Below are 23,052 nucleotides of genomic sequence, written 5' to 3'. Positions count from 1 at the left end.
TTCCAAAAATAGGATTCGGGACAGAGGACATTACCAAGATTAGCAAAGAATGAACATTCCTTTGGTGGTAATACTGCTGATTAAACGGGATTTTTTTCTTTTGTTTTCCTACGGATGCAGGAGTGGATTATTGTACAGCGAAAGAAAGCCTTCCTCCGTTTTATACCTTCTTCATGGTTGAAAGTTTCAGTGAAAGTTTTAAACTTCATCAGCATAGAGCACCATTCTGTCCATAGGTTGACGATTACATTTAGTGTTTTCACTTGCACTTGAGTTAAAGTTGGCTTTCTCCAGTAAGCTGACTTTTTAAACTGTCACAGCGGAGCGGGTGGACGGCTGGAGAGGTTATAACACTGATCGATACGGTTCTCGTATTTAAAATCATTCTTTCCAAAGTTCGACTAAAACTGAAACTAACATAAAGAAGCCTCCAGAGGTCGAAATAAGTCAGTGTCCACTAGAGTCTCATCCTTGTCAAGTTTGTGCACTAACTCATCCCCTCATAGGCTAGAAGGCTCCTCAACATGTTTGTTTTTTAATGCATAAAGAGAAGACTCATTGTGATGTCAGTTAGAGATTCCTCAGTAGAAGCAAACGATAAATCAGCATCTGCTCCCAAATGATGGTAAATTGACCTGGTAGTCCTGGAGGAAGGAGCAGAATACCTCCTGGCTCCATACTGTAGCTGTTGTTCTCGAACTTCATTTGTGCTCTGAGCTCCCTGGAGTGGTGCTGAGTATTAAGAGAATTTCCCAGTGGGGGCTGATGAAGTACCAAATTATTAACATTTTCTTGGTGCAGGCTTTATATGCTGCATGTCAATGGCCCTGTGGAGCAGGAGCTGCCTCCTCTTCTCAGTCTGTCTCACCATCTATACATCAGCAGGTCTGAGTCACACAGAGAGGTGGTGTGGGAGTGAAAGGATCATCGGAGGATGGGTTCTGACTGCATCCCTACCGCTGCATTATACGGTGGCCAGGTTATTATTGCAGCGACATCGGTGGTGGAAGATAGATGATGTGGTTCTACTCCTCCTCCTGAAAGTGAACAAAAAGCCCCCGTCACATCAGGTTTCATATTGTTGGCAAACACCTCCCTACGGTGAATAATTCGGTTTTAGCTTTCCATGTGTGGGAGGGCTGTTTTATATGCTTCATGTGTTGATCCTTTTTGACCCTCCAATGACTCCTGTGACAGTATCAGACCTGGTCGTAGATGTGGTCTCAGGTTCCTTCTGAAATATGCTGTTGACACCCGTGTCATGTTTGCGCTTCTAATTGGGAGAGGAGCGAGCACATTGAGGACCATCTGCTCAGCCAGGTTTCAGATCCGTTTACCCCCACTGGGATTCTGTTTCCTGTGATGGGACGGCCACGCAGTGTCCCTAAAACACATCACCTCCACCAGCTCGCCGCTCAAAGTTTCCATGAGATCATTGGGGGACGATCGCAGGTGAGGTAAGAGGCACAGGAAGGAAGTGAGCGAGGGCATTTCACGGTGAGATATGGATGAAAAGGGAGAGAGAAGAAATAAAAGCGTGAGCGTACTTGACTTGACATCTTGTGTTCAACCATCTAACAAAGTCTGGCTTGCTTGTGAGTAAATCAGGGAAGGAGAGATATTTTTTTAAGCTTCGTTACTGAGGCTCTCTCATATAAGGTGCCATGGCAAGGTGCTGATGAAATGGTTTGTGGGCCTGTGTCCGCCTCCGGGCCTAAATTGCATCAGTATTGACTTCAAAGCCTCAATGCATCAAAGAAGCAGTAGGACTTTGCTCACTTTCTCCTCTCCTCTCCTCTCCTCTCCTCTCCTCTCCTCTCCTCTCCTCTCCTCTCCTCTCCTCTCCTCTCCTCTCCTCTCCCGAATTATATTTCATCGTCTAAACTTCTTATCTGTACATCCTGCATGCCAGGACGCAGCTGTATTTGACTGCATGTGCTTGCATTGGCAATCCGTACCGTGATGTTTGAAGGCTAAACGAGCGCTTCTTCGCCCATTGTAATTATTAGGTGACATACACATGGCAGCACTCAATGTTGCGGTCAGGCACAGTCAAAGTGAAGGACGGGACAAATTACCCTTCAGGTTGAGTCAATTCTAAAAAATAAAGTAATACCTTGACTGGTAAACAGCTGCAACCAAGCAGAAAATGACATGATCTGTTTCTTCCATTTACTTTACGCCTTTTTGAATAATCCTGCAAACCAAAAGCAAGGGAGAGCGCTCTGTCATGGGGCTACTTGGATGAAGTAATGAAAGCATAAAACTCCCTCTGACAGAGGGCCTAAAAGGGCCAGGTCATTCTAGCCCCTGAAGACTGAATGCTGGTTCGGTTTTGTGATCCCATTTTATTACTTTGCTGCAGCCGTATGCGTCTCTCCGACACAGCAATTCCCACGAGTGAGGTATCACCGAGGCAGCATCACATCTCTTATTCACAGGGATGAGCTTTGTGCTCCCTGTCTTTGTTTTGGTTTCTCTCTCTCCCGTGATACTTGTAGTATACAGCTATCTTGGCGACATATTGTCTTTAAGTTCCAAGTGAAACCAAGACCATCTGCATGCAATGTCCTCCCCAAGGAAAAAGAGACTGGAAGAGAGTTGCGACTGAAACGGCATGTTGTGCTGTTGATAATGGCGTCGCAGCAGAACATGCTCATGTGTGTTGTTCTGGAGAACGTGGACCGACGATGTGATTTGTCAATTAATTTGGAAGGCTTGTTGGGTAATCTGAGCCTTTAGGATTGGAATTAATTCCTCAACAAGCCCTTACTGTTCTTCAACTCTTAAACTTGAGGTATTTCCTATTAGTATTATTTTTTTGCTCATCTTCATTATGTACTCCTGTTATAAAATAAGCAACTGTTGTCGCAGTGGTATTGGGATCTTAACATGATTCGCAGAGACAGAATCATGAGCCGTTGTGCTTTTAAACTGTAGAATTTGTCAATAATTAATGAGGACTCGATTTCACAAAAGGTAACAAAGCCTCTCCCTTGTCTGTAGTCAAACTGTTGCTTGTTTAGGCAAGAAAGAACTCGAGCAAATACTGAATTCTGCAGTCGTAGTTCCTTTTTGAAGTGATGGACACTTCCAACAGCTTTACCAGAAGTCCCATTTGAACTCTGCAACGTATGCAGGTGCTTGCGATGTGAGTGTACACGGCAGCTTTGTGTTGCACCTTCAGTCATACATCAGAACGGAGAGGTGGATTGTTGAAAGCTTGTGACTGATATTAAACCCGTACAATCCTCAGGCTCAGGGGAACGAATGGCCTTTTCAGGCAGCAAGCGGCTGAACTTTTCACTGGCGAGTGTGCTGGACATTGAATATTGATGTGGGTGTCAGTGGTTGGTCAACAATCAATCAAACCAGCAGACTATCATCAGAGGATAGGTGAGAGGTGGAGCTGATGGACACTGCAGTGGAGTTTGGCTTAATGTCTTCTTAATAAGGGTCAGGGCTCCGCGAGAAACCACACAAAAGGTTTATTGGTTTGATGTTCATTCAACGTGTAAAATAGCATTAAAAATGGACTGAATAAAGTCCTTTACTTTCTGTTTCTGTTGGAGGTGGATTAGCTTTTGCCAGGGAGTCCATTAATTATCTACCGAATGAATAACTGTATGACTTAAGAGGAATTAATAATGTATACCCCAAAAGCCAAAGGAACAGAATCCATTAGCAAATTACCCCTCCATCCCTTCTCTGTCATGTCTCACACTGCGGAAGTATACCAAGGGCCCGGTAAGTAGGACTGAAATTGAATATATAATATGTTGGCTTTGTTTTAAATATTATGTGAGGAGCTTCAGCTCGTTGCAGTCAAAATGGGCTACTTTAGTAAAAGCAAATGCCAAAAGGTTTCCTGTGAAACATTCACCCATCCTGCCGACGGGTGAAGGTTTTGTGTGAAGGGCATTCATGGCAGGTTCCAGGCATCCACCCACCTTATTGACTGAGCCGGACAGCTGTGCGTATAGTGTTTGATCCGAGGTGGCAGAGAGCAAACAGAGGAGGGATATACCGAGATGCTGCTGCTCTCCACTTTACCCATCGCCTGCCAACAACCACAGAATACTAATAAAGCTCTTCCTACTCTGCGGATCCCAGTCTCATCTGTCACCTTGCTGTGAGCGAGCGTTCTATACCTTATCAGGACCCACTGCATTGTCAGAGAGCAAGAGTGGGCTTTCGCACGGGTGATAAACGTCTCATTAACCTTCAGGAAATTAAACGAAACCTTGATTTAATTAGATGAAGATCATGTCATCGCCGCGTCTCCTCCGAGATGAAACCTACTGTATGCGCCATCGAGGGGGGGGGGGGGGATGGTGCAGCTATATTGTTTATCATTTAGATGGTAGTCCATCCATTTGCTTCATTAGGAGGGAAGATGACATTTTTAATTCCATATTTGGCAGCGCTTGGCTTGGAGGAGGATGAAAGTCTCTGCTGAATTCTGCAATAAAAATGAGACAAAGTAATTGCTCTGCATGCATTGTAATAGAAATGACGTTGGTGTGATAACGTTTTGACATTGTTAACTATGGCAGGGATGATTTATGCTGTGGTTAAAGGCACATAATGGAATTGTGTTGCAGTAACCGGTGCCTGGACAACAGTGTAGTGACCTGAATACATTATGACGAGCGGACCGCATGGAGAATAAGTCACTTAAATACAATATTTTTTAGGATTCACACAGCGAACTTCCCTTCCTCCTCATCGTTTCTACTTTAGACTGGTCATTTCTCATCGTTCTGATGGGAAATTGCACGAGGTAAGTAAATGTCAAGCAGACTATTGGTTGATACATGGCACAATTACATTTCTTACATTATTGAGATAAAAAAATAAAGGGACAAAATAAATGTGACAAAGGTGTTTACAAATGGCGTTCAATTGAAAAGATTGAGCAGGAATAGATACGTATCATTGTTATATTGACTCGTTTTAGAGTCAATATAACATTTAGAGTATAAAAGCAGGAAGATATGAAGACATGAATTAATAGTTGCATGGGAAGGTGGTTACAAGTCACAGTGTCCGTCGACGGCTCCCCACAAAACCAGGTAAATTCCCATCAGATTTGTTTTTCATTCATGGGTTAGTTTGTGAACAAACGGCCCCACTCGGTATCATGTTGTCAGGCTGAAAGGATTCACTGCATGGCAGACGTCTGCGTACAGGTCTTGTGGGAGATCGAGTGTTTTCTTTTTATTGAAGCTCAATGGGATACAGGGAGTGGAAGAGGAGAGGAAATGTTGAGGATTCAATCTGAGGCCAGCAGGGATGCATGAATTACCAAAAGTAGGGGACTTTTTCAGCAGTGATGCATTTTACGGAACTGTGTTCATAAATTAGTAGCAATTAGCTCACCTGGGAAGTAAGTCACCTGAGATGATCAAGCAATGGCGATCTGACCAGATCCAGCAGGCTTCGTCCTGAATTTCATTCATGGATTGTAATATTTCTATTGTTTTATTATTACTATTGTATTGTATTTTTAGCAGTGAAAAGCCGAACTGAGCCTGGGTACTGGATGCTGTACTTGTCATGTTCTCAGGCTCAGATGTGGGCAGCACCCTGAGGTATGGGAACAAGTTTGTGGACCTGTGATATCCAGCAGCGAAAAGCCACACTTTACCCAGAGTCTGTGGTGTTATGTCACAGAGAGCCTCCACTGAACTCCCACGTTAAATCTTTCATACATGGCTAACTTACCACTGAGTTAGCATCGCTGTAACAGCTGAACAGTCTCTAAAAATAATGTTGCCCTCTACCAACCGCGCTGTAGACATGCATGATGTCCATTGTGGCAACTCAGGGCAGTGGCAGCAGCTTTCTATTAAGTCCCAATTTGATATTCTGCACATATACTGTAGTTTTCAAAAGGAATCGTTTCTAAGCTTATACGTGGAGTGGAGAATGGATATGAGTTGAAGAACGTTCCCCTCTTTGCAGGCTGGTCACATGCTTCCGCTCATCTTTTCTGCACTGGCATAATCCCAGTTGGGGTCCTCCTTTCTGTCTCACGCACAAATGCGCACAGACAAATGTTGAAGACACACACACACACACACACACACACACACACGATAAAGCGCACAAAGAGGTGAAGGCACGTGCACAGACGCGCACACGCTGTGGCATTTAAGCTCTTGCTGTGCCTTAGAGGACGTGCTCTAATATTCTCCATCTCTCGCTCTCTCGCTCCCTCGCTCTCTCTCTTGCTCTCATTCTGTCTCTGCCACAAGCCATATTCTGCCACCTCTCAACGCAACGCTCCTCATGTCCCACAGGAGAGCGATCTCTAATTATCGCTCATCTCCTGCCATCATCACCTCCATCTTTCTCTCTCCTCTATCTCCTTCTCTCCATCTCTTTTGTCCTTTTGTAATTCTCTATGAATATTCAAGGTCACACTGTCGGTCCTTCTGGAAGAAGGATGCCATCAGACACTGGATGCTGTAGACTAGAGGAAGGGAGACCTGCCCTTCTAGTATCCGAAGCACACTGTACACCTCACCTGTTAGGATTGTTTGATGCAGCAGTGACACATCTCAAATCGTGGCCAAGTGGCAAAAATATCCTATTTTTATATGAAGTAATGATACCATCGAAAACACTTTTAGAGGGGATTTTTCAGACAGGTTGTCCTATCCCTCTGTAACAAATCCCCACAGGCCTCCTCTTCATCTCCCACAGACAGCTACTCATTTTAGGAGCTGCCATTCTGTCAGACCTGAGAGGCTTTCCTTCATACCGGCCCCCTCCTCACCCTCTACCCCATCAATCACTGTTTCTGTGGCCAAGGTGCAACAATATGTGGGCGTCTGTCTCCTAAAGGCCACGAGGGTTAAATGGAGCCATTTGGGCTGCAGCATCAGTGGCTGTATCTTTGATTTATGATATTGTAGTTCATTTCAGAGATGAAAAAAACATTGTGGGGGGGCTGCCTGTTTATTTGCAATCATCTCATGTTGTGTAAGATGAAATAATGCAATGTCTGAACAGTAAGACAGGTATGATTGTAAAGTTGTTAATTTCCATACTTAGCAATTGGTAGCAATGCAAATGGCAGTAGCTGTGTATCTTTAACCTCTTCATGTATTTTTCTATTGCTACAGCTAAAAGTGATGATCATTTAATAATTAATATCGATTAATCTGATTTATTTTTTTCAAGTAATTAATTCATCCTTTGGTCAACAAAATGTCCGAAAATAGTGAAAAATCCCAGTAACAATTTCAAAAACAGAAAAAGGGTCTTTATTTGTTTTATTTTGGTCAACCAACAGTCCACAACCCCCAAATATTTAGTGTATTTAATTAAGACTAAGTAGGAAGGAAATTACAACTTACAAGTTGACATCTAATCATTGCAGCTCGATTGTGTTTTAATATGTATTTGTAGTGGGGCATCGCAAAACATGCAAACCATTACATTAGCCACGGCTGTCTGCTGGTTGTAACTTGTCGGTTTGCACCTGTCCTGTTGACGATGCCAAAGTTCATTTTAAGCAGAGTCGGCATTCTGAAAGTGTTACATTTCACACCATGTTTGTATTTTCACACCATGTTTGTATTTTCACACATCCAAATCAGGCGTAGTCCCCGTAGTAACGCCTTTTGAATTTTGCAGCGTCGTGTTGAAATACATGAAGAGCTTTAAAACAAACTCTGAAGACAAAGTGGCCTTTTCCACTTTTAACATTGGTTCATAGAATCATGTTCGGCCAAATGCAGTCTGTGTCTGCAGAACTGTTTTATAGTTTTCCACCTTTCCATCAACACACCATCCCAGAAAATTCCTTGCAGCTCTCGTCTTAGAGAGGAACGTCTATTGACTGCCTGCCATGGTGTGTGACAGGAAGTTACTTGGGTGCAGGGACGTGAGGAAAATGGAAAGTGTTTTTTGTACTGCTCAAAGCAATTATTAGTCATGACAACAGCAACATTATTATTATTATTATTATTAATGACAGTTAAGATCTATACTTTTTAAAAATATAAATAATTCACACTCAAGGCCGTTTTCCAATGACGTGTGTGACGATCATCTGTTATAAATCACATTATTTTTCAATTACCTCAATAGGTACAAGGCTGTACAGCTTAGCATTATCCTTAGCTGCACATTGAACAATGAGAATGTCGATGAATGATAAAGAGGATCCTTAAAGGACAGGACAACGTCCCTCTATTGATCCTCACCCGGCCTCTCCAGAGGCAGTCCACTGCGTGACATTGGACGGTAGCACGAAGAGAGCCGGCTGTGGAAGGAGAAGAGATGAATGGCGGTTCTAAATACTATTGTGATGGTGACACATTTCATAACAGAAGAATAACTCGCGTCGTAATTTTGTCCTGCATCTCATTTCTCCGTTTTAGACTCTTCCCCATTAGACTCATGTAAATGTCTGTGAGTCAACAGTGGATTTGGATAATGGAAACCACTCCGACACACACCAATGCACAACTTACTCAGGCCTCGGCTTCTATCCTGCTTTTGTCCTTTGCTCCTATCGCCATTTAGGAATTGTATTTAAAGTTTGGGTATAATTGGCCCTGCACTGTCAAACATGCTGAATTATTGAATATATCTATTTTATTTATAATGGGGACAATTTTAGTTCTACTTTCGATCAGAGGAGTGCAATTTTAATGGAGGTGGCAATTAGGTTTCATGCCATTAGAAAGTATGTTCAGCGGCTACCTTTCAGCAGACCTGTCCAGTATTCTGATATACGGTGTATATAGGATACTCCTGGCACTGGATGGTCTTGGATCAAGGTTGTTTGTCTGTCTTAGATAAAGTAAATTTTTTTTATTTGAAATTCGGCAAAGGCTTGTTCAATATATTGAGAAATAACATATATCCACGCTTTAGTTAGCCCTTTCATATTCTGAACACAGACTTGTGTGTGGTTCCATTTACTATTAATCGCCATCGAATAAAGCTGTCCATGTTTGGTAATTCTTGTCCAGCTGGTAAGAATGTTCTCGTATGAATTGGTATGCCTGTGGTACATCTGTTCAGTCTCACAGTAGGAATCAGTAGTCTGTGTTGAGTTATACAGCGTGTGACTGGAATACAGAGCGTGCTATTCTGACAGACTCAGATCATTCCTCCACTTTCTGAGCCTGTCTCGAGCCCCGCTGCCATTTGAAGCAGAGGGAAAGGGGCGATCACGACGTGTGCTGATGTACGGATGTATGCCATCAAAGTTTAATGTACGTCTCATTTGTTGACATTTCCCCAGTGAGAGCTCACTGTCTCACCTCCTGCAGTGACTCGTGATTCTGTTTCTTGCAAATGTTTTTGCTGCAGTGCGAACATAATTTGACGAGTGAAGGTATGCTATAGAGTTGCGTCTGTTTTCCGTTTCACTGACTTGAATTATTCTGAAAAAGCATATCAAATATGAGTTAATATACAGACTGCATTGTTTTTATTTGTTTGAGACCTGCAAATGTATGTTTAGGGATTAAAGCTACTGGTTTTGCCAGAGCTGACCTTGGCTGTGGACCTCTGAAAGCCTTCTTGGCTGAGGCAACAATCGAACATTTTGGAGCTCCTCTTCCTGGCTAACCCAGGGAGCCAGGCCAGATTAATGAACAAGCTTATCCTGATGCCACACATGATGAGCATTCTTGACTCCCCACCGAGGATTCCTACTCGTGTAATCTTGGGGAACCCATCAGGATTCTTAGAAAGTATTTATTTTGACAAAAAAAAAAGAATTCTAGTTGAGATTTCCTTTAATTTCTAACTACATATGCCTGCAAGGATATTTGTTTTCCTGCCTTTGATGTGGACCTCTAGAAGCTCTGTAATAATAGCATGCACAATTGGACTCCCTCATTAGCCCCAGGCTTTGAATTGTATTTATATTTGGCACAAGTAGTTCTTTATTTTATAAATGAACTGAAATAGCTTCAGATTGAAAACTCCAACTTCCTTCTATATTCTTTGGGCCAAGGCAAGGCAAGTTTATTTGTATAACACATTTCAACAACAAGGTAATTCAAAGTGCTTCACATAAAACCATTAAAAGCATCAAAACATAAGGCAAAAGAAAAGGAGATTTAAAAACAATTAAGAACATTCATTGCATTAAAACATTTTTAAAAAAAGTGTAAGAAATAAAATACAGTAGTAAAATGCAGAAATGCAGGAAATTGATTAATATATTAATTGAATGTGGTTCAATTAAAGGCAGCAGCAAACAGAAAAGTCTTCAATCTTGATTTAAATGAGCTGAGGGTCTCAGCAGACCTGCAGCTTTCTGGGACTTTGTTCCAGATATGTGGAGCAGAAAAACTGAACGCTGCTTCTCCATGTTTAGTTCTGACTCTGGGAACAGAAAGTAGACCGGTCCCAGACGACCTGAGGGGTCGGGATGGTTCGTAAGGTAGCAGCAGATCAGAGATGTATTTTGGCCCTAAACCATTCAGTGCTTTGTAAACCAACAGCAGGATTTTAAAGTCAATTCTTTGTTGGACAGGAAGCCAGTGCAAAGACATCAGAACTGGAGTGATGTGATCCACCCTCCTGGTCTTAGTGAGGACTCGAGCTGCAGCGTTCTGAATCAGCTGCAGCTTTCTGACAGACTTTTTACAGAGACCTGTAAACACACCGTTACAGTCGTCCAGTCTGCTGAAGATAAATGCATGGACAAGTTTTTCCAAATCCTGTTGAGACATAAGTCCTCTAATCCTTGATATATTCTTCAGGTGATAGTAGACTGATTTTGTAATTGTCTTGATATGGCTGTTCAGGTTGAGGTCTGAATCCATAACTACACCTAGATTTCTGGCTTGGTTTGTGGGTTTTAACATCAGTGATTGAAGCTGAGCGGTGATTTTCAATTGCTCGTCCTTGGTACCAAAAACAATTACTTCTGTTTTATCTTTGTTTAATTGAAGAAAATTCTGGCACATCCAGTTGTTGATTTGTTCAATGCAGTTACCCATCCCTTGTATGGGATTATAGTCCCCTGGTGACATAGTTATGTAGATTTGTGTGTCGTCTGCATAATTATGATAACACACTTTGTTGTTTTCCATAATCTGAGCTAGTGGAAGCATGTAGATGTTGAACAGAAGAGGCCCCAGTATTGAACCTTGGGGAACACCACATGTCATTTTAGTCAGCTCTGATGTGTAATCAGCTACAGACACAAAGTATTCTCGGTCCTTCAAGTGGGATTCAAACCAGGTAAGTGCTGTGCCAGAGAGTCCCACCCAGATTTTTAGTCTTTCTAGGAGTATGGCATGGTCGACTGTGTCGAATGCAGCACTGAGATCCAGTAACACTAAGACTGAACTTCTGCCATTGTCTATGTTGAAGTGGATGTCGTTGAAAACCTTAACAAGAGCAGTTTCAGTGCTGTGCTGCTGTCGAAAGCCTGACTGGAAAACATCAAAGCAGTTATTTACGGCCAAGAAGTTGGTCAGCTGTTGGAAAACCCAAGGCATTAATGTCAATTGAAAACCCAAGGCATTAATGGAGATGGTATATTCTGTTTACACAGAAAGTAAGTTAATTGCTTTACTTTAAAACATGTTTTATCTGCCAACAATGCAATAGAAACCAATTGCAACTTGTACTTTAACAGATGTTTGTACTTTGGACATATAGTCACGTATAAGGACATCGGATTATCTAGGAGAGGCACACACACTATTTTGAAACAAATCCTACACTCAGTAGTTTTGGAGAATAATAAAACAAAAATCTTAATCTAGCCCCTTGACCTCACTACCAAAACCTAAAACCTAGGCCTAAATATGAATCGATTATTCCGCACGGTGTCAGCCCACATCACCTATCCGTGAGACTAGGCTCTCTCCTGGTCACAGTGCAGAGACAGAGGAAGTCTTTAGACAGGATCCGTGTTGGAGGTGGACGTCTTGTGTGAAATAATTTAGTTTTAGGGTACCTCGCATATGAGCTCTCAGAATTATTTAGACTTCCAACTAAAGTGAGAGTGTCAGACTTGCACGTGTGTTACCAGCCTACATGTAAATTATTACATGTTATTATGCGTTAACGGTGTCATGTGAGAGCTGCCACATTCAGCCCACTTGCAACACTGGAACTTGAAACCCGCACACATTGAAGTGCACCACACACACACACACCCTCTTTTACACTTCCACTCTTCCAGTATGGAAAGTGAAAAGTAAAGTGCACCTCGGAAAACTACTTTTTAAGCTTTGCACTTTGAATATAGAACGGGATAAGGCAATGAAAACCTACACGGCTATTAACAAGAAAACGTAGACATCAAGTCCGAATGCTGCTCCTTTGACATCATGCCGACCGGTTTGTCGACTGTGACTCACTTGTGTCATCTTACCACATGTGAATCATTAATCTGCATACTGTATAAACAGCCCCATTAAGTAATTTACAGCTACTACAGATGCAGCAACAGCTATACTTAGCGACCCTTTTTTATGTTTCTCAGTTTCTTTTGTAGGCGGAGGGAATGCCCCTCTGCCATCACTGTTCTTGTAGATTGTGGGCTTGTGGTAGCCATAGAGAGAGAGTGTGTGAGAGAGGGAGAAAGGGTGGGGGGATGGGATGGAGGGGTGGACCAGCTTTCACAGCTGAATAACTGGGTCAGTTTAAGATGATGACGCTTCTTATCTCCTCAGCTCATCGCTGGGTGTTCACTGCGCAGCTTTTCAGCAACCAACCACCGCTCAGCTGTTCTGATATTTTCTCCCGTCCTCTCTTCCTCCCTTCCTCCTAGCTCCAAGGAAATGTCAGTGTGTATGCATCTATATGCATTGCCTGCACATAACATTGAATGGCAATGCTGGAAACGGTGCATCTCCATGTGAGGAGGTCTCACAGTGTCGAGTTTCACAGAAAAGGACATGCTTTCGTTTGTAGTCAAGTCAACGTAGATATGATGAAGTCCACCCATCTTGTGAAATGTGGTTGTGTCGAACTTTAATTTCCTTCTCTCTCTACAACAGGGGTCTAAAATATATAAATATATACACAAAAAAAAGTCAAAATTGATTCAACACAACCACAGACATCCTATTTATTCCATGCATTCTTCTACCTTGTCAAAACCTGGTGTCTGCATTGACCACAATGCAACATCAACCACCTCTTTCTGACTCTACACCAAAGATATTTTTCTTTTTCAAACTAGTAGTCTGCAGCTGCACAATGCTGTCTCACTATAAGCCTTCTATGCCATTTAATTATGAATCCCAGTGCTCTTTTTGGCAAGACCTGCTCTGTGCAGCATTCAAGAGCTATGATTGGCGAGGCATCCATGCTTGCAGAGGTACTGGTAACCTGATTCGCTCTGGTCCTTTGCCCCGACCAATTAGCTATCCTGACCCTAACTACTGGAAGGTCAATTCATGACATCAATCTATCGTCTCTGCCTTTATCCGCTACGCAGGGCCATTCTTGGCAAGAAGAGCAGTGGGATTCATAATAGTGCTACTATGCCACCTTAATGGAAAAAAATACACATTTTTAGTCCTGTATTGACAGGGCATTGTTTGGATCAGCAAATGAAAGTCCTTCAGTCAACTGACTCCCTTCCTAATCGGAGCAGTGGAGCCTGATGTTCTCGTAGAGTTTCAGCTTGAGCCTTCTCCCCATCTCCTTTGTGTGAAACATCATTGATGCCGTTGACTTGCAACCTTATTCTGATCCTAGACAATGTGGCCAGGATTGCCATCATCCTCCATTCAAGCAGCAAACGATTAAAAATGCATGGGGGGGGGGGTTGGTTTTTCTTACTTATTAATACCTCAGTCACAATGCATAGGATCAATCCAAAGGACCATCACAGGAAAGTAATCAAGGTCTCATCATCAATAATGAATGGCACAATCAGCAGGGACAGGGGGCTCCTATTGTGAGATGGATTGAATGGCAGAAAACATCCCAGGGGAGGAGCTATTGTGCATGGCTACGCTGGTCGGCTGTTGCGAAGATGATCATCATGATAACAGAAAGCAATATCCAAATAGGTCATCATTTTTCTACATCTACAACACTAAATTTGAATATTTCTGTTTGTTATACTATACTCTATAGTAAAAGCTTTTGTTAAAAGTTTTTTTTATTTTTTATAATTCTATCATTTTACTGTGATGCTACAGTATGTAATACATTCACGTTTTGTGTCATCAAGTATATACTAGAGAAGATATTTTTATTTAATTTCTTGTTCAGTTTTCTGATATTTAGTTTAGTTGCGTTTAATTTTGCACAATTTAAAAAATACAAAAAAATAACAGAGATAAATAATATCTCAGTGCACGAAGAGGCAGAAAGCCCACTGGACTTATTCGAAGCCTTCGACCATATAATATTACTATTTCACAATATTATTGAGAACACAAAATGAATATACATAAGATATGACTAAGTAATATTGTGGACAAGGTATTTTTTTTACAAGATATGATGTCAAGAGGCATTTATAGTCTGATTTAAATGAATTCACTAACTGTAACAATTGCGCCCATTTGGTTGTTTTCATTAATCATAAAAAAAAGACGATGGTTATTAAATATATTGTTTAGATGCACAACTGTTGCTGTTATAGCTCCGCAGGTGTCCTTACCTTGCCGGTCATACTGTGTATATATAGTCACTGAAACATTAGACGGACCACAGTCCAGCAGGGCCACAATCTCACACAATGCAAGCGCTGAGTCAGCGGAGCAGTTGAGGAGTGCATGTCAACACTTGACAACTGTGGTCCCGTCTAAGCACTTCCTCTCAACACCCCCAACACATTGTCGCTGCTCTGCTGTGCAGTTGAGCACACAAATGTGCGTCCTTTCTTTGCTTCCTATGATTGCACTGGCTGGACTCCGCCTGTATTTAATAGGCTGTATTTGCTGACATGAGGGTGGGCATTCATTATTAAGCGCATGTTTTTTGAAAATGTTCTGCAACCCACAGGAGGCAAGTCGCTGTTTAATTACAGATACTGTAACTAGCGTTTCCTATAGTGTCCCCAGCTGAATACTTTGTTTACTATAGAGTGCATTAATGAGCACAGGTAGAAGACTTTTGCTGCGCTCTGCATGAAAGTAATTTCTCTTCTGTCTGTGGCTTTCTCTCCTCAGGTGGTGCTAGTCTTTGCGCTCAGCATCGGGGCCCTCGGAATATACTTCATAGACTCCTCAGAGTAAGTATCAATTTTACGACGTGTTTACTGAAATTATTAGAAATTTCACACATGCTCCAGCAGCTTTACTGTTGACGAAATATAGATACAAACTGAACTTTGCTTGTATTTGTTGCCTACATACTGTATCTGCATGATAGGTGCACATGAGTCCTTACTCATCTCCACACACTGCAATCTCTGAAATGAAATGCGCATATTCACTCCCCCACAAGCCGTGATGCACACATGTACAGCACGCAGACACACACACACACACGCACACATCTGCAGCTGATGATTTTTCAATGGGAGGCCTGGCAGTTTCCATGGTAACAGAGACAGGCAGATCCTGCCTGTTGGGTAGTTGTTCTCTGTGTGAGTGTGAGTGTGTGTGTGTGTGAGTGTGTGTGTGTGTGTGTGTGTGTGTGTGTGTGTGTGTGTGTGTGTGTGTGTGTGTGTGTGAATTGTCAGTTTATGCATATCCCTGGCTGGCAGTCACCCAGAGACAGGTTACAGGCCTGGAATATCTCCGATAACCACTGCAGCTACTGTCACACCATCCAGACCCAAACTTTACCTTTTGAAAGAGACAGTTTGGATTTGGTATTTTTTTATGTTTTGAGGTCTTGTGAGTTTGTGCTTCGTAGATGCTCCATTATCAGGGAAACATAAACAGAAGACGGGCAGGTGAAGACATTATTCTTAGCCCAATTCATTTTGATTGGTGGTGTGATATGGGAATGGGTTCATGTGTGCAGTGGTAACATTCAACTCTATATTCAACAGCAAAACTATTTTGACATGTACTATTAAATACACAAAATCCATTATATTGTTTCTTCATATGTAATGCCAAGGGTTAAATGTTTTAAATGCTGAAACAGCAGAACACAATCAAATGTGTTGTCTCTCTCAGGCACATTTTTTAAGGTGCTGCGTTATGCTGCATCTTTGCTGATAGCAATTCTCCACGTCCTCACTCCAGTTTTCACACGCTTCTGCAGTCGACCGTTCCGTTCACATTTGGAGCACCATGGTTCAGAGCGCACTGATTTTAAATCAAAGAAAAAGAGGCAATTTATTGTTTCCAATTATGTGGAAGTTGTTGTGCATGTGCCTCTGGCAGTGAAATAACCAAAGCTGTTTTGCCATGCTCAACACACCAACTCTGTGCGCCTTTGACTTATCAGTATTTCATCCACCACTGATTTACCAAAATGAAGCCTCAAACTTCGCCGTTGTGCCTGCAGTTATGGAATGTTGATGTTGAAATGTTGAAAATTGACATATTGACCTGGTACTGTATCGTTCTATTTCATCTGATTCATTCCTCTGTTGGCTGTTGTGCAGGACGTTATCTTTACGTAATGGCAAGCTTTAAAACAATATCTTTGAAATCCGGTCCCTGCGGGAACAGAGAGTCCGTGACTGGGATAGAGATGTAAAATTGTCAAAATAAGTTAATCCAAAATCCAACTTGTACAGTCTTATCTCAGCAGTGGTGGGAAATTATTCCTGGCATGATTCCAGTCAACCATGTATACCTCAGGATAAAAACCTTTGCTTCCTCCTCGTCTCCATCTCTCCTTTTTCATCCCGAATATCTCTCACCCTCTTTGCTTTCCTCTCTAACAATGACATTTTCTTAAGCAAAAAGGGGGTTCTGGAGACAAATATGCTTGATATGCTTGAAGTGTATAATTACTAGTCAGATGATGACTAGGGATGCAAAGTAATTACCCCAATCAATCATTGGCCATGTGAATGATTGTCAATCGTCAATGAATCATTAAAATCCTGTACAAACAGCAGCTACAAAGAATTGTTGGGATGCAGACAACAGGCACTTATTGGAGTTAGGGTGAAAATAAACCTTCAATGTGTAATCAGCAATGTTCCCTCTAATTTTTCATGTGTCTGGGCATACACACAAGCTCCCTGAGCACACTGAGGACCACTGTGAGCAACATCAGATGTGCACGCTGTGGCCACACACCAGTATCACACCTGTTCAAAACCTTGGATCATAGCAAGTTACATGGCTTATTAAAAGAATCAAATTACAGCAGCAATTTTCACTAGTTTACTTTTAATATAAGTGATTTGACAAACTTTAAAGGAAAAAGACAAAAATCTTGTTGTTCATGAGATGTGTAGTATGTTTTATGTGAGAGTCCTGCTTGGCCATGGGAAGAGTCCTGCTTTGGCCTGTGTGAGGTCCTGTTCTGGAAGAAATGATACATATACACCTTTCAGACATAACATTTTGTTCACATTAAAACATTCATATTTTGCACAATGACGTGTGCTGTAGCTTGTGATACAGTGTAAATTCCTGTAACTCTGTCTGTAAAATATGTAATTACTCAGTTTTTTATTATCATTTCTACTACCCATAAATTATCTAGTAGTAACATAATTTAATGATTAATATCCATAAGTAAAAAATCTTAATAAATGTCACTAGAATATGCACAAATCTGACTTAAATTTTACCTTATTTTTCACGTCTGTCCTTCTCACTTCTCCAATGGTTGTACACTTTGTCCAGGTTGATGGCTTCGTCTGCTTCTTGCTTTGACTTTATGCGCATCAGCTTGGTGAGTGGATGTGTCGCTGCCCGTTCGTTTCGCCATGATAAGGGGGGATAAGGGGCATTTGCGTCTCGTAACTCCGCCGCCCTGTTGTTAGCTAGCTAACCTGCACGGCGCGAATGGGCAGGGCAATAGTGTCAATGCTATGATTGGCTGCGTAGCGTAAGTGAACCGAATCGTATCATTGGCTGGACACCTGTCACTCACTGAGTTACGTTGCAAAATAGTACAGAAAACAAAATTATTATTATTATTATTATTATTATTATTATTGGTTTAATTGATTAGATAAGATTAGGACTAATATTAGATATTAATTAATACGTTTATGTTGAATTTTATTTTATGCGCTGCATAGATTTTCTTGTGCGCTGAGAATGTGCGAGCAGTGCGCGATTGCTCAAGCGCGCAGCTTAGAGGGAACATTGGTAATCAGTCTTGCGTATCTTGCGTTGCAGTGCCGTTATGAGTGTATTTCTATGCGAGTCGGCTTCCCTGAGGCATTGCCCTGATCTGTCGGTGCTCCCATTAAGCTGAGGCCTTCTCTCTACCCTCATCATCGTGATTAGCTCGAGCTTGTCACTTGAGTGTGTACGTCCTCTCAGGGGGACTACTAATCAACCCAGAGCAGGTTGGGTCGACTCGGGGGGCTTTGCCATCCTAAAGGGGGGCAGGCTTGTGTTACAGCCTTACTCTCACTACAACAGCTGAGGCCTCTTATGTGCTCTACACCCATTGTTACATGTCGTAAAACTGACCTGACACTAAATCTTTATAAATTGCCGACTGACAAAGACCTCTTTTTACCAGCTGTGACGGCGTGTGGCTGGTATTGTTTTCTTCTAGTGTGTATGTGTGCGAGTCATTATGGCCAAATGTGGTCCTACACCTGCTGTAGCTGGAACTACCATAGTTTTTGAGTACCTTTCTTGTGTTTATATGTCTGTCAGTCACAAAACTTTACATGTGTTTCGTTGAGACTAAAAAGAAGGTTCAGTTTGAAGATGGTCGAGGTCCGAGCAAGTGCCCCAGCCCGCATTTAATGCCCCCCTGTTATTGTGGCTGTTGTGAACCCATCGCTAGATGGTCTCTAGTTATCTCTGCCACAATCTATTTGTCACCCAAAGATGTCGGAAATTGCCAACCTCAACATCATCCAAAATGCTTTATATGGGCCATTAAGGACAAATGGTTGCCAGGTGTCATGTCCACACTAGCAAACACAATTAAAGAATGGTATAGGTAACAACAAAGCTAATATAAGGCACAGGGTTGTATCTCAAAGAAATCTGGGAAGTAAAAAGTGTAACTCCCATTTTTTGCATTCGTGAAGTCCATCCTCTCCAAGAACATTCTGCACAAGAGCATCAAAATTGACATATACTCTTTCGCTGTTCATCATCTTGTGTGTAGGAGGTGCATGCGTACATGAATCTGACTCACATTTATACCCCTTTACTCATATCCTAAAAGTGCTCTCCAGATGTACAGATCTAAATGTTAGTGACTGAGGAAATCGATAAGCGCAGGGTTAAAGGACAGCTTTGTCGTGGTAATAATTATGGTACGGACCCATGAACTTTTCAGGCTCAATGATTTCTGGTCAAACTGCGATTTTCGGATGAAGTGAACATCATTCTCAAATTGGCTGTGAAAAAGGCAACCGTAATGGGAAGAATTAAGGTTGAGTCCATGTGGTGACAGCTAAAAGAGGCATGTGGTGGAGTAAGTGCATGTGGGTTGGACCTGGGGAGGCTGGGGCTGCACGATGGAACTGCTTTGTTCCTAGATTTTGACAGGTTTTTCCAGCAGGAGCTCTGTTGGCCAATATCCTGCAGCAAAGATCCACAGAAAAACCCTGCAAAGCCTTTTGTGGAAGCAGGTCGACAGAGTTTGAGAGGACGGAATTGTTAATTGGCTGCCCTCCGAGTTGAGCACGGAGATTACTGGTCAAGCGTCTTTGAGTACTTAGAAAAGCGCTATATAAAATAAAGAATTATTATTATTATTGACTCGGCAACCGTGTTGTTGTTAGGTTTTTTTGAATGAATGGGAATGAATATGTGGCTTCCCTGAGAATGGCCATCCATCTGTTTGTTTTGACAATGTGGTTGTTGACCACAGTGACATGATAATGTATGAAAAGATGATGCCTTTTCTGTTCCCCTGCAGCAAACTTTACTCGCCAAACTGATGCTACTTTGGTGACATTTTAAATGGGAGGATACTGCGTCCTACCTTCGGAATCTGCTTTAACACCTTGGCTCAGCCCTCATCCTTTCTTTTCCCACCTCTGTGCTCCCATGAAACAAGTAGAGAGGAATGTAGGACACAGTCTCTGCAGGCTGCTGTCAAAGGGATGCCCTTGTACCTGCTCCACTTCTGTTTCTATTTCCCTCCTCTCTCGACCCCTTCCTTCCACACACACAGGCTTTCACTTGCACGGTCATGTTAACGCGCAGATTCGCGCACATGTATAGACGCACACAAATTCTGTCTCTTGTCTCAGAGACGTCATAAGCAGCAGCCTGTGCCTGTAACTCCAGCATTAGTGTGAGATCATTGTCCGCACTGAAAAAAGAAACAGTGCCCGATGGCTAATTAATGGGGTAAGGAGCAGTGAGACAAGTTCGGCAGACTTTGTGGCGATGAAGGGTAACCTTTATAAGGACCTGTCCTTGATCTGGATTGATTTAATCTCCAAGTGGGTCAGAGAAGACCATGTAGCCATGAGTAGACTTACGTTGTAGTTGATACCATTCCCAAGTGGCGACAGATTAGATACACAAACGGTGGCAGGGAGGATCTAAATGAGCGAGTTATTATCAACATTTGCTCTGAAAAAAGAGAGAATATGAAATGTCAACATCACACTCACCGGATAATAAGCTTTTTTTGTTGAGTGCAACGGAACAATGTATTGTGGCGACTGAGCATGAGCTGAGAACGGTGACAACATCTGGAGTCCCGTCGAGCTGAACATCAGTGTGACGGTATAACATGTGAGCCCTCAGGTGTTATTCTAATGAGAGGGAAACATTACCCTGGCTGTCACTCTATCTGGTAAATGCAGATTCAGTGCGTGAAACATTGATTGAAGTCTGATGAAAAAAATTACCGGAGAGATCACCGAAGTCCCTCGGCAATGTGATCATTCTTCTGGTATCAGTGTTTATCAAAGTCATCGTGTCGATATATAAAGGCCATTTGCTGTTGCAGTTGCCTGATATCCCTCAAAGCAGAGCGGAAGGGCTATTTTCAGACTGCAGCACGAACACAGCAAAACATGCAGTTAACTTAATAAACCCGAGATTTAATTGAAATGACGAGGGCCTTTGTGGCTCTTTTTTTTTTTTTGGAATGTCAAACCACAGTATCAATTCACATCAACTCTTTCAGCCTCCACTCAGATAGTTTAAAAAAAAACATACACAACATTTTATGAAGACTGTTACCAAATGCACCACTTTTGATTCATAACAAATACCACTTAGGTTATTAATAATCAATGTGCTGATAACCACTGGATGTGGCCCATAATTAGTTTTTATCTCTTAATTGGTTTGAAAAGAGGATTATTTGTCCATTGCCCTTGTAGGTGCTAAAGTATTTCTTATTTTAGTAATGGTGCCTTGGCCTGAATCAATCAAATACTAACCCAGGCCTTCTTTCAGCTTTACAGACCTCTCCCTGCTGTGTCCCCTAAACATACATGCACTACCCTCAGAAGAAATACTGCATGTACGCTAGACATTCAGTCATTGTGCTCAAATCCCAGTGTTCTGTTTGGGTTGTATGTTGATTGAATGTGGTGACTGGAACACCAACAAAGGAGACTCTGAATTCTGACTCAGATTCGGTGCGCTGCACTGCGGTTGTGAGCATTCGTCAGGCCGGGAGCAGTGTGCGGTTCTTATTGTTTTCCCAGGGGGCAACCTTGCTGCTGCTCCTGCAAGGTCCTCCTCCAGCCAAGGTCATGTGCGGGCTAATAAAGGGCTGGCTCCTGCTGACTGTGCTGAAGGTGCTTCAGACTATTTTTAGAACTAAATCATCAACATACTCCTTTGCCCTTGTGAACAAATGAGCTTCACTTGTCTGGTTGCGTTTTCCCAGAGGCACCTGGTCAGATATAATATATATATATATCATATATATATATACTGTATGTCATATATATATATATGTGTTGAAAAACAATCAAAATGAGCTTTCGATTTCGACTTTCGAAGTAAAAAGCAGGATCGGCGATTCTCCCATTGTTTTTCTCTCCACCCCACGCCTACTTGTGTGCATCGAAAGGAAAACAAAAAACGGCACAGCGCAGCCTTCTGGTAGCCTGCAGCTGATCTTTCTGAGACACCATGGCCACTTTCAACGTGAGCTGTGTAAACAATGAACACATCGTTGACATAACAAAAACTAAAAACTACAGTGTGTAGGCTGCAGAAGAAATAGAAAGTGCAGGAACCAGTGGAGAAAACGGGGCTCAGAGAACTGTTTGGCGATTTCAGCCGCGGGCATGTGGGCGTAAAGCGTGTGGGCTCCGACAAGGACTTCATTGTGCATTCAGGTGTACCTCTAAAACTTTGAGAAACTCAAGCTGTTGTTGTAAAGTGCTCTCCTGCCATTTGGGGATTTCTTTTTGTTTTGACAGATTTTTCAGTTGACTGAAATAAGTTGTTGTTATTACACATATATAATCAATTATTTAAAATTGTGGTGCACAAAAAATATCCCGCTTGACAACATGTAACTTCTCTTTTTAAAGAATCATTTTAAAATATAAAGGACAGTTGTGAGGGCATGAAACCACTGATCTATTGGTCTTAGCGAAGCAAGTCTCTGTCGTTTAACAATGGCCTAGCATAGAGCGTGCCTCTGGGAACACAGTCCCCCTCCCTCTTCACTCTTCCCCTCTTCCTCCCCTCTTACTGTCACTGCCTCTCTTCTCTCCCTGTCTCTTTAATCTCTCCGTGTCTTGCTGCCGTCTTCCCTTTTCTCTCTCTCTCCTCTTCCTGTCAGTCAGGATGTCGTAACCCCAGTATGTGTGCCAGGGCTGAAGGAGTAATAAGGACTGTGGTGGGCAGATCTATTTTCTGCGGGACACTGGCAGCATGTGGTCAGGACTCCCTTGTGATTGAGGCGTGTGAAGCGACATTGAAAACAGGAATTAGGAATTCTCCTTGTCTTACATGCTCTTCGTGTTGGAAAGAGACACAGAAACAGAAACGCCTTTTTAACTAAATCCATAGCCATGCAATGCATAACACCTTTCAGAAGCTA

The 23,052-nt window shown here is 42.2% G+C and overlaps 1 protein-coding gene across 1 annotated transcript in view; it reads left to right on the top strand.

Moving 5' to 3' along the window:
- Positions 1-23,052, top strand: part of LOC306785946 (calcium-activated potassium channel subunit alpha-1a-like) — a gene marked incomplete at both ends in the record, with an annotated part of 118,757 nt that overhangs the window by 37,228 nt on the left and 58,477 nt on the right. Inside the window, one exon of the mRNA XM_079280535.1 lies at positions 15,132-15,193. Coding sequence (XP_079136661.1) covers positions 15,132-15,193 — 62 coding nt within the window. The remainder of the gene's footprint in view (positions 1-15,131; positions 15,194-23,052) is intronic.

The sequence above is a fragment of the Melanostigma gelatinosum genome (genome assembly GCF_949748355.1).
Source record: "Melanostigma gelatinosum genome assembly, chromosome: 12".
NCBI classification, from domain to species: domain Eukaryota; kingdom Metazoa; phylum Chordata; class Actinopteri; order Perciformes; family Zoarcidae; genus Melanostigma; species Melanostigma gelatinosum.
Note: the sequence above shows the minus strand (reverse complement) of the source record. Positions and strands in the feature narration are given on the sequence as shown.